Below are 17,759 nucleotides of genomic sequence, written 5' to 3'. Positions count from 1 at the left end.
TGACCTCTGTCTAGTGCAGAAATGTGTGTGTACACAGTTCCACCCTAAAAGGAAGGCTAATTCTGTTGTCTGAAGTGCATTGCTCAGTTATTTAATAAAAGGAGTTTCTATTCTAATAGGTAAGACATAAATACTGAGAGCGAGCAGCAAACATGGGGTGCTAAAAGCACCCGAGCTGGGTAGAAAGACTGAGCAACCCTGAAGGGATTTAAACCTTGTCCTCCAGGGATTTAAACCTTGTCATCACAATGAACAAAACATGCTGGAGGGATAGGTTCCTAACCCAGAGACTCCTTAGACTCTGGAATAGACTGCCCATACATGTCAAGCAGAGCGGCGCATTGGCCCTCTTCACAAGGAACCTTGATGATTGGATGGGAGATAGGAAATTCACCCTGGGGATCATGTCAGTCACCCTGCTAGACCGTCCAGGGAAGTAAATATTGTGGGAAGAAATAACCAGGGAATTGTTATGGCTAGGCTTGTATATGCCCTAGGGCCAACCTGTGAACCTATGAAGTATACAGACTGTTAATAGAGATTTGCAGAGCTAAAGGAGTAGTCAAAAACGTATGTAAATACTGCCACCTAGTGGCCAAAAGGGGTGTGTTATTTCAATAAGGGAGGTATGCAACCTTATGGGAGAGAGAGGTATAAGCTAAAAGAAATAAGAGAAGTGAGAAAGGACAGTTGGGGGGGCTCTGCATGTGTGCAGCCTACAAATAGGCAAATACAGAAGTATAACAGTTAAATATTTAAATAGCAGTAGGCAATCACCTACACTATAGCACTGCAAGGGAGAGTTTCCAGGTCCAAGATGGTAGAATACTTAAAATATTCCTCGGAGCTCAAGATGCTGCAACCAGTTGTGGGAGGTAGAAAGCTTTATCAGAAAGCAGAGGAGAACACTGTAATAAAAACACAGAGAAAATAACCAACATTAGTATGTGAAATGATCAGCAAGTAAAGCCAATGGAGTTTGGCCGCTATAGTAGGCAGGGACTGAGGCTAACCGTTCCAAATGTAGAATGGTGGGATCGGAAGAAGAAATAGAAGAAAAGTAAGTTGAAATATGAAGGGTGGAAAACAAGTCAAAGAAGCAGCAGAAAATGGGAAGGGATAGCTAGAGAGAGATATGACAGCGAGTGCTCAGTGGAGTGCAAGATAGGGAGAGTAAAACACTAAGTTATGGGAGAAGACAGTACAGAAAGATTTGATGGAGGGAAGACAAGATAGAGGAAGGAAGTTTGCAGGCACAAATATAGGAAAAACAGTGATACGTCTACCCAGGCAATGCATGTATATTCTCAATATAAATGTAAAGATTAATTTCTCCAGCTTTGTTCGGTGTGGGGTCAAGGTGAATTTTTTGTAATTTCTATTAGACATGGATACCAAGTTGATTTCAATCAGATTTGATCATAACCTCTAAAGTAGTGTATGGAGCACTCTGATTATGCTCCTATGTTCAGAAAAAGACAAACCAGTTAACTGCCAGAATGGCGCATGACCCAGCCGTAACAAAGGTTAAGCACCCTCTGCAAACGTTGTTAAGGTCGGGTCCCACATTAGGCAGTAAAAGCTGCCTGTACTGACTAGCAAATGACAGCGTCAGAACAAAACATTTGTTGCAGCCTGCTGTCAGTACCCTTAACATGCCCCTAAATTCCTGTACAAATAGAAAAATAGAATAACAGGATGTGTGTTCGACTGTGTAGTCTGAAGAATGCAAACACTGACACTCAAATGTATGTCATTATTTAGTAATTTCAAGCCTCAATGATTTGTCCAAAAACCACATATTTTATGATGAACAGACCAAATACATGAAGCAATAAACTTTATGTCCTGTGAAAATCTAGTCACTTGAGAGGTATAGAGCCAAGTGTAAATATAACAAACTGCTTTGACAGCCAGGAAAAAAATTAGCGATTGGAGCAGATAAAGCTCCACACAGTGCAAAGAACTATGATTGTCTCACCAATCATAACTCCTTATTTGTACTTAACATGGATGCCAAGATTCATCTCTTGAGCTTCACTCTTGAAGTGAATTTCGTGCATTCATGTTTGAAACACATAATAACTGGGTTTTGATCAGTGACCTGTTATGCACTTTCAGAGTTGTTATGCTCTAGCCTTGCACTAAAGCATACACAGCAGCCAGTATAGAAAAGAATCAGGAAATGCTAACATCTTTTAAAACCTATAAAACTCCTCACATTGCAATACAGAAAAAAAATGTAGACTTAAGTGTATAACTGCTTATATATATATATATATATATATATATATATATATATATATATATATATATATATATATATATATCAAAGGTATACCTGGCTTCTGGCTGCTGTTTGTGTGACCCTGCAAAGTGTCCTGCAGCTTTAAAAGGTGTAAAACCTTTGAACTCCTACATCTTTTTCTTTGTAGCTGGTATTAGTGCATCAGAGCACATATAGCTCCATGTGCTACATAGAATTATAATCCAAGTGTCTCCAGTCATAACACACTTATTATATGTTCTTGATAAGATTCAGCTCTCAAACTTTACTTCTCGCTACTCTTGTGGTGAATTTCTTGACATTGGGTTTTGAATACATAAGTTGGTTGAGACTGGAAACTCAATCATAATCCTCAATATTTTAAAATTCTGCTTTACAGTCATCATGACTGGGTAATCTAGCTATGGAATAAATGTTTTAATTAGTATTTCACTATGGAACCAATAAACTGGCATGCATATTTTCTATAAATTATAAAAGTGTCTCTAATCATATTTCTCCTTGTCACAAAATCATTCATAAAGTAAATTTTAATGTTTTTCAGCTGAATGCACTAGTGATGGAAATACACTGACAACATTTAACAACGTAAAACTAGAATATGAAACTCCTTTAGACTGCTATTTAATTCTAGCACTGGACTGCAGTCCCAATCCACGTTTTCTTATTATGGTCAAAAGAACTGAAGAGGTTTCTAGTCAAATGGAAGTTAAAGTAAAACTTGCTAATCTGTAAGTATTATAACAGGTACTTATTGTACAAGATTAGTTTCTAGCAATGTAATGCTATGGCTATATTCATGTTTGCCTAACAAATGTACTAGTTGTAAAAGAAGGAATATGTGTATTGGCCACCACTGATTCCTGCCAGAGGCCAGTGTAGTGACACCAGCTCCTTGCATAAATGGATAAAGAGCTACCTAAGGGTCAGATGACCCCAGTTCAGCTAGTGGCTTGGGTACTTGTAGGAGCTAGCTAGAGAAGATTTGAATGGCCACTGCTGACTCACCCATTCTTAGGTGAAGGAAGCAGTTCTGGCTCACCACATGGCCAACTTCCAGTGGGATCACTAGATATTACATCCAGTAGAATCCAAGCTTCCCATGTCCATGCTGTCTGAATGTATTCACACTTGTAAATTAAAGGGAATTCAGCATGTGGAGGCATACTTCTCCTTGAGAGACATCAATAGCAGAGCTCAGAAAAGATGCCAAAGGAGGAAGGACTGCTCCAAGAAGGAGAGGATAGGTCACCTTGCAGGACCAAAAAAGCTGACCCATTCCCTGCCACATAACTCTCACTGGGGTATGGAGGACCAACTATGATTCCCATGCAGGAATGAATGGGCCGTATGACTCTTACATAGCTTGGAAATACCTGGCTTCCATCTCCACAAAAGTGAACTCATAGGGTACTTGTAGGGGAGTCAACAAGTGAGGTCCTGCAGAAAAAAAAAACAACAGTCAGTGTTCTAACTACTGCTAAAGTGGCAATATCATTGTCAAGCAAGTGAGACTTTGCCAGTGGTAAGAAGAGTGAATAATCTGCACATCGTCTATATAAACAGCATCTGAGGAAGTTACACAAGGCTTCATTGTTGTCATTGCTAATAATACTCTGTCACTACCACAGATACTGCTGTCACAGTTACTTACCAGTTCCCATTTTCAGCACCAATGGAATCCCATGATGCTTTTCTTTAACGATGTCAGGATGAAGCCAATCACTGCTTTTGGCTACTGGAATGGTTCCACCTACTTAATGATCCTGCTGATTTTCAGTTACCTATAGGTACTGTGCTTATTGTTAGGACCGGCATCAGCCAGCCTATTTATTTTCTAGATATGGATTTTATAATCACTAAGATGATTCCCCATATCTGTTCAAATTGAGCATATACTAATGTGACTTAAATAAACCTGTGACTGTGCTAACAGTTATAAAGCACTGGAAATGTATGTAAAAAAGATAGGTGGATACTATGATTTTAAACTCATGCCTCCCTAACAATCTTACGAAGTACTTTCTACTCCATTCAAGCTCTGCCATTTTGCTTACCTGAGATTTAACTTCATACAATATAATGTGATAATGTGATGTAATCGACTGACTCACAAGAGCTGAAGATAAAAGTGTAACTTTTAATATAAGAATCCAAAATGTAACACTCCAGTGGCTAAGCACTTTTGTCAGGTCAGGAAAAAGTTTCCATAAACTACTATATCATACTCTTTAAGCCCTGTGTTTTAACTCATTTGTAATCAAAATAGAGTCATTGAGACTTGGTGCAGTAGATGTATTTGTCGTAGAACATAAATATTGACTTTTTTTTCTAAAATTAAAAATTTGAACTTGGTAAAATTATTGCATGCTAGGGAATATCTATTTAAAATGCTGTTGCTGTCTTTTTTACTAATACTGCAATTATGTTGATTTATTCTTTTATTTAAAGCATTCTCTATCTTTCCAGTATAGAAGGCAGTGCAAGAACAGTACCTTCCTAAATAAACAATACAATCTGTTTTGCAATTATACCTGCTTGTTGGCATCCATTTTTGTAAACTATGCAAAATCCCACAATTCTTATCAGAGTCAGTATAGGAGCATTGCTTACACTTTACTACCTTGTGTGTCAAATTACTCCTAGAAGAACCTGGCCTCTCTAGGATTTTTTAATACTGATTGTATTCTTATACATAAAATTGAGGGGGGGTTGAAAAGCTGACAAAGTGAATCAATACTGGCCAATATACTCCAATTTTTGAACATTATTTTTTTAATATCTAGTGCATCAGAACAGTAATGTAGAACATATAATTAAAAAAATCTATTGCTTCTGATGGGTGCTGTTTCTGAAGAATTTCCTGTCTTATTTTGCTAAAACACTCAATATCTCCCCCTTTCCGGTACCCCCCCAACCTTCTGTAAGGGTTTTAAGTTTATCCCTAAGAGGAAATGTCACATTACAAGTGTTTTAATTGATCTCAAACTTTTTGTGTGGAAAAATAATTTCCAATTACTGTTCTCTGAATGTGATGACGGTATGAGGCAGGGAGAGGTTCCTAGGAGGAAGAGCACATATAACCCTCCTTTGCACCCCCAATTATATGAGAAAATATTACTGGAAGAATTTAGGAATAATAAGTATTTGAGTCATGAAACCTGACAAGGGAGGGGTGACAATGTTTATGGGCACTATAACTTATGAAGCTAAACTGATGGATATTCTTGTGATGACAGTAAATACACCAGGGTCTCAAAGAATGAAATCAATGTTGCCTATAAAAAATGTAATTGGCTATAAAGGATTTATTAGATGAGGGTTTGATAGAGCTAGACACATATAACTACTTGTTTATGGAGAAACCTAAAGTACCCTCCAATCTTGGTAAAACCAAAAATTCATAAGACTGTTTTAGACCCTCTACTTAGACCAATAGTTTAAGCAAATGGGTCTAAATTTTTTCCGCTAGCTAAGTTCCTTCATTTTAAAGTAAAAAGATGTGATTGGGTGTAACTGATATTTTAAATGACTCCTTAGACTTCTTAAAAATATTAAAGCTGATTTGTTTAACAAAGAGATATTTTTTGTTACCATTGATATTGTAGATTTGTTTACAGTGATTTCCCATAATATTGGGTTAGAATGGTTTGAGGAGGTGTTAACTGAAAAAGGTGCCCTTAATAATAATTAATTTTGGACTTGTTTACAGCACTTGTAGATGGTGCTGAGGAATAATTTGTTATACTTTGAAGGGGAGTTCTTTCAACAGGTTAGTGGGGTAGCAATGGGGGCATGTTGTGCCCCCATGTATGCTAATATCATTCTTTCTATATGGGAACAAAAGTTTGTGTTTAACTCCACTTATGTGAACTGTTGGAGGTTATATAAACATTACCATGATGATATTTGTATTTTTTGGATGGACACTGAGGATAAATTAAGAGAATTTATTACTTATATTAGTAACACAACGGATTTTTTTAAAATGCTCCTATGGTATTATGTATGATAAAATGAATTATCTGGATGTCACCATTCATAAATTATTGGGGACGAATGAGTTTAAGTCCACAGTGTATCATAAGGATACATTTTCCAATTCTTATTTATATTTTATAGTGCTCACCCCTTTCAACAAAAATGTATTGTTAAAGGCCAGTATGTTAGCATATTCAGGATTACCTCTGACCAAAAGATTTTCTTAGGGAATGTGAAGTATTAAAAGAGAAGTGTTTGGAGATAAGATACCTCCTCAGATTGATTGAGGAAGTTATGGAAGAAGTTCTGATTGGAAGGAAAGACAAATTTTCACCTCTCTTAGGGAAAGATACACTTACCCTGGGGGGTAGGAAGAAGCACACTAATGTAATGTTGGATAAAACTGATAACAGGACTGAGTTTAAGGGGACTTTTGCAACAAATTTCTATGGTGATGCTAATATTATTAAAAATATTAGTCTGAAGGAATGGCAATGTTTGCCAGTTTATCTGGTTTAAATATTATTTTTAAAACCCCTCTCAAATTTATTTTTCAAAAGGGTTTAAGTATAAAGGATTTATTTGACCAAAATAGCATCCATATTAGGAAGCATGATAAAATGAATTATCTGGATGTCACCATTCATAAATTATTGGGGACGAATGAGTTTAAGTCCACAGTGTATCATAAGGATACATTTTCCAATTCTTATTTATATTTTATAGTGCTCACCCCTTTCAACAAAAATGTATTGTTAAAGGCCAGTATGTTAGCATATTCAGGATTACCTCTGACCAAAAGATTTTCTTAGGGAATGTGAAGTATTAAAAGAGAAGTGTTTGGAGATAAGATACCTCCTCAGATTGATTGAGGAAGTTATGGAAGAAGTTCTGATTGGAAGGAAAGACAAATTTTCACCTCTCTTAGGGAAAGATACACTTACCCTGGGGGGTAGGAAGAAGCACACTAATGTAATGTTGGATAAAACTGATAACAGGACTGAGTTTAAGGGGACTTTTGCAACAAATTTCTATGGTGATGCTAATATTATTAAAAATATTAGTCTGAAGGAATGGCAATGTTTGCCAGTTTATCTGGTTTAAATATTATTTTTAAAACCCCTCTCAAATTTATTTTTCAAAAGGGTTTAAGTATAAAGGATTTATTTGACCAAAATAGCATCCATATTAGGAAGCAAATAACAAAAGATGTGGAACTTCTAAATGTGGGGCCTCTGCTTAATGTCCTTATTAACACCTGCCCAGTGGCGTTGGGCCTCTGCATCCCTGGAAGGGCATTAATTACTCCTTAACACACACCCTGGAGGGCATTATTGCACTTAGACAATGGGCTCGCTGTAAAATTGTTGTGTTTTACTTAATTCGTTTTTTAAGTGCTATATCTTTTTTTTGTATATTTTTGATGTAAAATAGTTCCTCCGCCAAATGTTTCAAACTTTCTGTAGTATATGTTAATGGTGTTGGAGGAAGCATTTTACATCAAAACTATATAAGAAAATAATAAAGTACTTAAAAAAAGAAATAAGTAAAACATAGCAATTTTAAAGACAGACCATTCTCTCTGTCTCATACACAGTCACTTCTGCTTTCATACACGCACTCACTTACACAAGATTGCTTTCACTCTCTCTCACACACACACACACACACACACACACACACACAGTCTTTGCTTTCATACATGCACTCACTCACACAAGATCACTCTCACTCTCTCAATGTCCGTCACACACACAATAACGTCTGCTTTCATACACATATTTATTCACACATGATCGCTCTCAGTCTCTCTCTCTCTCACACACAGTCACTCCTGCTTTCATACACACATTCACTCGCACAAGACCATGCTCTCTCTCTCTCTGTGTCTCGATCTTACACACACACACACACAGTCTCCTCTGCTTTCATACATGCATTCACTCAAACACGCAGACAGGAAAATAAACAAACACATGTACATACATACATACATACATACATACACACACACACACACACACACACACACACACACACACGCTCGTTCTCCAATCAGGGTACTGATGTACAATAAGCCCATTCTCTAAATATTAAATAGTGGCAGTGTGTTTATTAAGGGTAGGTATAGATACATTGTAGGTAAGACCTACACTAACTGTAACAGTTTAGGGGTGATTTATATACCCCAATGTGAGTTATGTGATGCTTTTTATGTAGGAAAAACTGATTGCAGGCTCAAAAAGAGTATATATGAACATTGTTATGAAGTTAGGAATAAAAATAAAAAAAAATGCACTTTATAAACATATATTGATTGAAGTACAAACAGGCTAAGTTCCAGTTTTTTGTTTTGGAGGAGGCCCCAGTAGATGTTAGAGGTGGGCCCTGGGAAACTAAAACTGAATGTAAAGAAGTATACTGGCAATTTGTTTTAGACGCGAACAAGTCACCAGGGCTTAATAAGAGTGTATCCATACTTCCATAGCCCCTGTTTTAAAGTTGAGAGCAGCTAGGTTATGATTTTATACAATTTTACATCAGTCCTTTTATAGTGCTATTTATATTTTCTATAGACCTTTATTTTTGGGCACTTTTTATTTAATGATTATATTCATTTTTAATTAGGGAAGCTGTGTGTGTCATGTATGTTTTCCATCACTAGATGGAGATTTTAGTTTACAGGTTAGAGATAGGTGTACTTTTACAATAATTTTAAATTGTTATCCTATTTTGACAGGTTTGGTATTTTTAACTATTTCTATAATAAAATTTGTATTTGCATTTTATTCTTATTTTCATGTATTTTATGTATTGTTACTGAATGTTTTAGGAATGCGTGGTTTTACATTGTTTTTAACTGATGGAAGCATGATTATTTATTGCAATTGGCATTAATTAGAGTTTGAATTGTAGGTAAAGGGTATTTAAACAGCCGGGTTTTTTATTGATGTACACCTGAAGAAATCCATGGTTGTAGGAAAATGCAGTGATACAGTTAAAGCATTTATGGTTCATTAAATAGTGTTTTTTCTACATCTGGTGTTGAGCCTGGTCATTCCATAGTGCTATGTTCAGTAAAAAGTAAATCATCAGTAATGGGAGCCACCAAACTGGAAATCTCATTCTTTAAAATACTCATATGTCCTTGTGACCAGCTGTATAAGTTTCAATCCTATTTTTTTGAATAATTCCATCAGTTCCAAATAAAATGGAGTTTGTTCCTCCACTCCATGGAGAAATTTCCATATCTTTAAACCCATAAGTATAAGATGACATCTTACGCTTTCCCAGAGAAAACAGTTATTCAATTGTAGAATTCTGAACTTATGAACAGCTTTGTCCAACTGTTTGATTTGCTGTTCAACAGTAAAGTACTCCTGACTCAATTAACTGTCAAATCATCATAAATGTAATCGAAGTTGGCCAACCATTTAACATTAGTTATTTCCAACAAGTCTACTTGCGAACGCCTCCAATTTGTGTCCAAAAGATTGACACTTCTAGTATTGTAAGACCATGTAACGTAGTTTCTGCCACAAAAAATCATTCTCACTGCTGCATTGATTATTAGACTGAACCTGAACAAATTGCTATGGTTTGAGTTAACCGTTACACAAGCAGAGTAAGATTTCCGACAAGCGTAGATATAGTAGGAACTTTAGTGTCTCCAAACACTTAATCTTCAGAACTGTGCAATGACATGATGGTAGCCACTCAGAAAATATAACAAATAAATCCAAACCAAAACATGCAGATGCCAAGTCCAAATCAGTTGCAACTGTAACTAAAACACAAAAACAATAGACTGACTCATGGGACCTGAAGATTAAACTGTAACTTTTAATATAAAAATCCAAAATGTAACACTCCCAATGGCTAAGCACTTTCCTTCCTTATGCATTTGGAACTTCATCAGAACCAATGATTGTTAATTAAACAGACCTTTAAATAACATTCCTACCACACCTTCTGGATTCTTCTTATTAGCTTCTTGTGCTTACTAATCTCAACAGTTAATTTACATAATAAAATGTTGACAATCCAGATGTGCTTTGATAGGGTCTGTTTAAGCCTAGCCATATTTTAAACTGCCAGAGAGCCACACAGGACAACCACAGGGCCACTTCCAGCTCCACAGCCACAGACTGCAGAACTTACAAGCTTATTCATTGTTTATTCGATGCCACAGACAGAAATCAAATATTACTAGAGTTGAGTACAAATTTTGGCTGCTGACCATCTGGAGATAATTTACTATTAGAATTAGAGCAGTGTCAGTACTATGAAAAAAATGGGTCCATGGCACCATTACCTGGAAGGACTCCAGCTGTGCATGGACAGCTTTCTCAATGACCATATGTTGGAAGGGAGGGAGGGTGATTAGAAACTGGGTAGCAATTATCAAATACATTCAGGTCCTAAATTAGTGATCCCAGTAAATCCAAGCTTGTCTGAACAAATATGGAATGGCATGGATCCATCCCATAAGTCAAACTTCTGGGATGAAATCCTAGTCTGGAATCACAGGTAAAAGCTCAGCATAATTCAGAATAGTGCACACTGTCCAAGAAAAATAAACCCTGCCAAGGGCTCATCGGTTAGCACTAGGCTAACTGCCTTTGTGAGCCATTTTAAGCCTAGCAATTACCCCATGTGATAATCAAACCCTGCACCTTTTGTCTACAAGATAAACACCTTAATCATTAAACCAACCTCCCACAAGTACTAAAATGATGTCCATGGTGTCTGGAGAAGGAAAATCAGATATAAGAGAGATAGTTTTGTAAGCCAAGAACTAGGCAAACTTCTCACATCAATGGGATTTTAAAGGTCATTAGGTGGTGTACAGACTGGGCTGCACAATCTCTACACCAGCTGGAAGATCGTGGTGAGTTGATTAGTGCTGATGATACCTGTCTGGACAGAAAAACTGCCTTCTTATAAGATCTCCATGTGATACATCATATAATGCTAGATCAAATCAAGTTTGCCACTTCAGAAACCACCTCATTTACAATGACACACCAAAATTTGCCATTATTTCAGAGATCAGAGCTCTTGGTCAAACCAAGGCTCATGTTTCTTTAGTCAGATGGGGCATACATGACTTGGGGCAATCCTATCAAGAGCTGAAGATAACTTTAATTATAGTCTGCTATTAAGGTATCAAGATTGCCACCACCATCCCCAGAAAGGAACTGAATAAAGGAGCATAGATGAACAAATGTCTGGTAGTAATATGGTTAGGGAAATGTCATTTCCACTAGACCCCGAATGGGGCAATTAAAATGTAGTAGGTCCATATTAAAATAGATGACAATGTGTTTAGGCCAAGAGACTGTCTCCCCTAAAAAGTCAAAGATATTTCCATCCAATAGGAAGATAAAGTATTTCTACGTTTATATAGTGCTGAAGTAACGACCTGAGAACAAGTCCAGAACATTACATTATGCAACTAAACTCCTTAGCAACATCTATCAATTTATCATTGACCCAGTTATTAAAGTCAACAAGAACAACAAGGTGTTGGTGACAAAATACCAAATGAATGAACTCTTGTACAAAATGCCTAACACATCGAGGGTGGTAGATGTGGTGAATCATACAGTTTACTCCTGCAGCAGGGACATGTCCAAAGGAATTGGTCAAACTATTATCAAATGTAGTCCGCTATAATGTGGAACTGCAGGACTTGGCAAGTTTACCCACCAAATTCTAATGGATTTCAAACATGCATAGCTGGTAAAGTGACTGCCAGGTGTGAGCCAAAATTACCACACATAGTCTCTGTGATAAATGCAAGGTCACTATCATACTATAGGTAATAATGCAACCTGTAGTGGAGTGCTGTTGTTGTTAGGCTCTCCAAACCCATACAAAGAGCTTGTTCTTGTCAGGACTAACAGAAAGCAAATAAAGGAGAGCCTTTAAGGTTTTATGATCCTTGGTGATACCAACAGTGGCATATGACTGTAATCCAACTAACCTGTAAGCTATACTTCTAGCTTCAACTTAAATTCTAAGGTATCCTCGACCACTATTAGTACAGTAAAAAAGTAACACAAAATAATAGCCATTCCCAGAGAGCCTTGTGTAGGTTTAAATTGTCCAGTTTATTTCTTAATGAGTGCTTTTGTCATATATAGACTTCATCAGATCATGCTATAAATCTGAGATAATACTTGGCTTGCTGCAGATAGACCTCACATTATAGTATAGTATAGTGCAGTAAGGATATGGCACATGGAGATGTCACAGCTACCTGCATCTTTGCAAGAAAAGAAAACGTGTTCTTCTCAAATGAAAGAAGCAAACAGTTCCTTAAGGCATTTAATGCCAGGTTGAATGCCATGGGACAGTGAGCCCACCACAAGGATGTGCTTGGTACTGCTCATAGTGCCCTGCTACTGTCAACCATCTTGTTTCTGCATCAAATGCACAGATGTCTACAAAGCTGGAAAAAGACACCTGGCAAGTGGGGTGAAGTGTTGACAAAGTACATTTATCATAAAAAAATGAATAAAAAAAAAGTCTGAATTGCAGCTATAGTATAAAGCAGTGGAAAGAGAGAGACTGGATAGGCTAGTCCAGGGTGAGGCAAAAGAATAGTGGAAAAAGAAGCAAGAATTAGGGTGTAGCAGAGTATAGAACAGAGTAAGAGGAGTAAAATTAATGGACCAAGGAAAAAAACATGAAGACGAAACACAAAATAAGTAAATAGTGAAGAAATAGGCACTGTTACCTAAAAGAATTATCCTCAGGCAAAGACAAAACTGAAGGACAAAACAGATTCAATTAAGCATAAACGGTATTTCAGCCATGGGAAGCAGAAAAGAGAAAGCATATGCAAATTAATAAATAAATGAAACATCCTTGATTTATAGCTCAAAAACAACTGCAGTCTTCGTATTATAAGAAACTTTTTTTTGTTTATGGATATGGATAGGAAGATACAAGTAGTTAAACTGTTTTAGTCCCCTTAATTTTCTATACAGGTGAGACATGCTTTTATCAACCAGAGAAGTTGTGGACCATAATTAAAAAAGAGTCAAAAGAATTTATCTGGGAGGGGAAGAGGGCAAGTGTTAAGTGGGATAAGTTGATCCTCCCAACAGAACAAGGTGGTTTAGCATTACTTAAATTGAGGGGATGTTTTAGAGCAATCCATTTAAGGCTCATACATATATAACGCAAGTAATAGGTTGTAATTCAAACTAGAGGGGGATGATGTTGATGATGAAGCATGGGGAGTTCAAGAAATAAGGAACGAGTTGTTTCTTTTCCTGCAGATCCTTACAGAGAATAATAGCCATACAGAATACTATATTCATAAAGTTTCAGAAAGTATTCTAAGAACTAAGCCAACATGAGAATGGAGAAAGGAGATTTTGTCAATAGGGATGAATGCAAATAGAGGTACAGAAAATAGGTAAGAGGGGTCAGGAACTTACTGGTGAAGGAAACAAGCTACTGGGAACAGATAACTAGCCAGGGAAAGGTAAACAAGTGAGATGAGACCATGAAGAAATTTGAACTGCAGGATAGAGACTGCTTTCGCTATGAAATACTGATATCAAAGTATAGGAAAGAGAAAGGGATAGAGAGTGAAATACTTCCTCTGCTAGAGCTTACTCAAATCTAGAATAGAAGCTGCTGTTAAAAAATGAATATTTAGTAGGGCATATAACATATTGCATAACTATAATAACCAATCAGAGGAGGGTAGAAAAGATTGGGAAGAGAGAGATTGGATAAGCAATTTGCAAGAGAACAATGGCAGGACATGTGTATGGCTCCCAAGGATGTAACAAATTCTAGAAGGTTTAGGATCTTTGCTTGGAACTGTTTGTACAGGTATTTTCATACCCCAAGCAGCAGGGCCGGCCTTAGCCGAAATGGCGCCCTAGGCGAAGTAGTGCTCTGGCACCCCTTAAGCTCCACCCACAACATACTCATGAAACACCCCTATTTGAGTCACAGCCACAGGTAGGTCACTCCCCAAGAAAGCCACTCCTTTAGTACATATTTTTTACTTTAAATACCAGAGCCGGATCATGGTCAAATAGGGCCCTATTCAGGGTAATAGACCACCCCCAGAGCAGTCCCTCCTGCAGCAACCCCTACCCCCCCCCCCAGCAGCAACCCCCTCCTCACCCATTTCGGTGTTCCATTATTTGGTTTTCTCACCAGTTACCATACATACTGTTCTCTTATTTGCTTCTACAGTGACTACAGATATTGAAATAAAATAGCACAAACACAGATAGCCATGTGCTAAACAAACAATATAGTCTAGCAATGAAAACAGACTTAGCGGTGGTGGTGCTGCGGTAGCATTGTCACCTCACAGTAAGACGTTGTCCTGTACGATTCTCAGCTAAAGCGTCTTCTGTGTGGAGACATGCATGAATGGGCATACCTTCGTTGAAGGTTGTGCATCAGGGCTGGCAACTCGGTACATAAAAATCTACTGTCAATCATTAGCAGACCGGAGTTCCGCTGTGGTGACCCCTAACCGGGAAAAGCCGAAAGATACAACAACAATGAAAACAAACTTAGCATGAGCAGTAAACTTGTCTGCCCTTGAAACTCTCATTCATTGAAATGGCATGAAAACCCACATTCATAGAAAATGCAGCTGGCCAGTGGAGAATTAAGTTTACCTTTGTGCTGTTTTCAAAACAGACTCCTTCCACACCTTTCTAGGGGCATGTATTTGTTCTTTGATTCACATTATATTCCTTGTATAATACAGCACCACTTGTTATAATGTGTTTTAAATTTGTAGTTTTAAACATTCTTTTAATAAGCAATGAAACAAAATGTATGAACCAATAACTGTCCATTTCAGAAAGTTTCAACCATAAAAGGCCACTCAAGATTTCTGTCATTACAATCCATCAATATTACTCCATATGTGCAATCTCTGCAGAAATAAAAAAATCTGAATTCCACATTAAAGAAATTCTTAACTAATGAATAGATTGCTACTGGCAAACAACTTTACATATCAATTTTTATCTACAAATTCAGTGCCTGCCTCCATTGAAGAATTAATTGCCTATATTACATTAAAAAATTGGTAAGTTGGTAATATTGCAATAGAAAATGACTAACAAGTTCACAGTCACTTGGCATCTCATACAAATGACATACTCAGGAGTGTAGAACCCCTATCCCCCCCTATAATACACCAAATAATCAACAATCATATGGGCACTGCAATGCCAGCACTCCATCTTCATGGTATGGGAGTAGAATCCACAGCCTTCTGCACCAAAGGCAATTATGCTACTAACACTGCTTTCAGATTCTACAACACAGTGTGCCATTTGATAAACAAAAAACAGCTAGTTGCACACTGAAAACATTTACACTTGTTAGAGTTTTTTTAATTTGTAGTTTTGAACATTTTTCCAGTAAGCAATGAAACAAAATGTACCAATAATGACAAAACTGCCCATTTCAGAATATTTTAACCATAAAAGACCCCTCAAACTTCTGTCATTACAACCCACCACTATAGGTTCATAGGTAGGTACTAGGCTATTGGCCCTGGGACCTATGCAAATCCAGCCAAAAAGGTACCCTGGCTTTTGCCACCCAAGAAAATTATTTTCCTGTGCCACTGTCGAGCAGAGCCACAGAGATGATCCCCAGGGTGAATTTCCTATTTCCCATCCAATCATCAAGATTTTTTCTTGAAGAGTGCTAATGAGGAGCTTTGTTTGATATAGATAGGTAGTTTATTCCAGAGTATGGGAAGTCTCTGGGACAGGAATCTCTTCCTCCGGCATGTTCCGTTTATTATGGTGACAAGGTTTAGGTCCCTAGAGCGTGTAGCTCGGAGAGATTGTGATTTCTTTAAGTGGAGCATGTCCAACAGCTCTGGGTTTGACATAGCTTTGTATGTTAGGCAGAGATGACCTCTGAGTAGACACTATGTGACAGAGTAAAGCTGGAGTTTTTTTGAGACAGTCTGCGTAGGGCATCTGTTTGAGGCCGGTAATCCTCTTTGTGAGGTATTTCTGTGGCCTTTCCAGTTGTTGTAGATGTCTTGTGAGGTACATACCAAAAGGGGCGTTGTACTCTATAATGGGTCTAATGAGTAATGAGTAGAGGGGAACAATGACCTCTATTTTTCTGGATGAGAAACCTTTTGTGATGAGGTGTGCCGTGTAGAAGGATTTCCTGACTGCTGTGGCGATGTGATTATCAAAGGAAAGACTACTGTCCACCTGTGTCCCAAGGTCTCTTATCAAACTTTCAGTGTTATACTACCGCCTATATTGTAGTTCATGGGTACAGAGTTTTTACCAAAGGAGATAACAATGCACTTTTTGGCACTGAGCTTGAGGCCATGGCTTTGACACCAGGCATCTGTCTCAGTGAGGCCCTTTTATAGGATGTCCACATCATTAGGAGTTTCGATTATGGCTCCTAGTTTGCAGTCATTTGTGAACTTCGTTAGCCAAAGACCTTCTGTGTTAGCCTGTACTTCAGAGAAGTAGATACCAAAAAGGAGAGGACTCAGAACTGAACCCTGTAGTACTCCACTTGTCACTGGACTGAAGTCAGATTTGGAGTCTGCTACTTTCACAGTGTGGGTTCTGTCAGTGAGCCAGTTGGCAACCCATCTTGTGACATAGGGATTTATACCTAGTTTAGTGAGTTTATCTATAATTCCAGAGTGGGGGATGGTGTCAAAAGCCTTGGCAAGATCTAGATAGGCTGTGTGAACCACCTTACCCTTGTCTACAGCTTTGGTGACTGCTTCAAAGAAGTCTATCAGGTTTAGGAGACATGATCTGCCTTTTCCAAACCCGAACTGGGTGGTATCCAGAGTTTGGAGATTACCAATGTCTTTGTTTATAAGTTCCATGATGATACGTTCCATGACCTTGCAGACCAGGCTCGTCAGACTAATGGGGCAGTAGTTCCCGGGATCCATGGTGGCTCCCCCCTTATGGAGTGGGATAACCATCACTGTGTGCCATTCAGCAGGCACAAAGCCTGAGGTGAGGCTATGATTGAACATGGTACTTAGGTGGGGTGCCAGTTTCTTCTGTAGTTCATGTAGAACGCAGCCTGGGATGTTGTCTGGTCCCATGGATGCTGTGTTTTTGGCTTTGGAGAGTGTGGTTTTTACCTGTGCAGCCGTGATTACAGGAACTTTGCATTCTTCCGGTATAGAGACGCGCTCTTTAATGGGTGGGGGGGGGGGTAAAGTTAGCACTGAACCTATCTGCCAGGATGTTGGCAATATCAGTTGGGTCTGTATATTTAGTGCCATTGTGCTGCAACTCAGAGCAGATATGAGTGTTGCCATTGAGATTATTGACATAGCTATAGAATGCTTTGTGGTTGTCTTTAGAATCAGTGGCGATTTTGTTTTCGTAACTAGCTTTGGAGGATTTTATCAGGGATTGCAGCTTCTTACTGAGGCTGACCAGGGAGCTCCTCCACTCATGGGATTTTACTCTCTTTT

At 38.0% G+C, this 17,759-nt stretch overlaps 1 protein-coding gene across 1 annotated transcript in view; it reads left to right on the top strand.

Moving 5' to 3' along the window:
- LOC122813623 (vitellogenin-like) overlaps positions 1-17,759 on the top strand; it is a 487,128-nt gene that overhangs the window by 372,687 nt on the left and 96,682 nt on the right. The window contains exon 29 of the mRNA XM_044086038.1: positions 2,832-3,018. Within this exon, the coding sequence (XP_043941973.1) occupies positions 2,832-3,018 (187 nt within the window). The remainder of the gene's footprint in view (positions 1-2,831; positions 3,019-17,759) is intronic.

Source organism: Protopterus annectens, chromosome 10.part0 (assembly GCF_019279795.1).
Source record: "Protopterus annectens isolate FY-2018-M chromosome 10.part0, PAN1.0, whole genome shotgun sequence".
Taxonomy (NCBI): Eukaryota; Metazoa; Chordata; order Ceratodontiformes; family Protopteridae; genus Protopterus; species Protopterus annectens.
The sequence above is the reverse complement of the archived record's forward strand: the minus strand, read 5'-3'. Positions and strand labels throughout refer to the sequence as shown.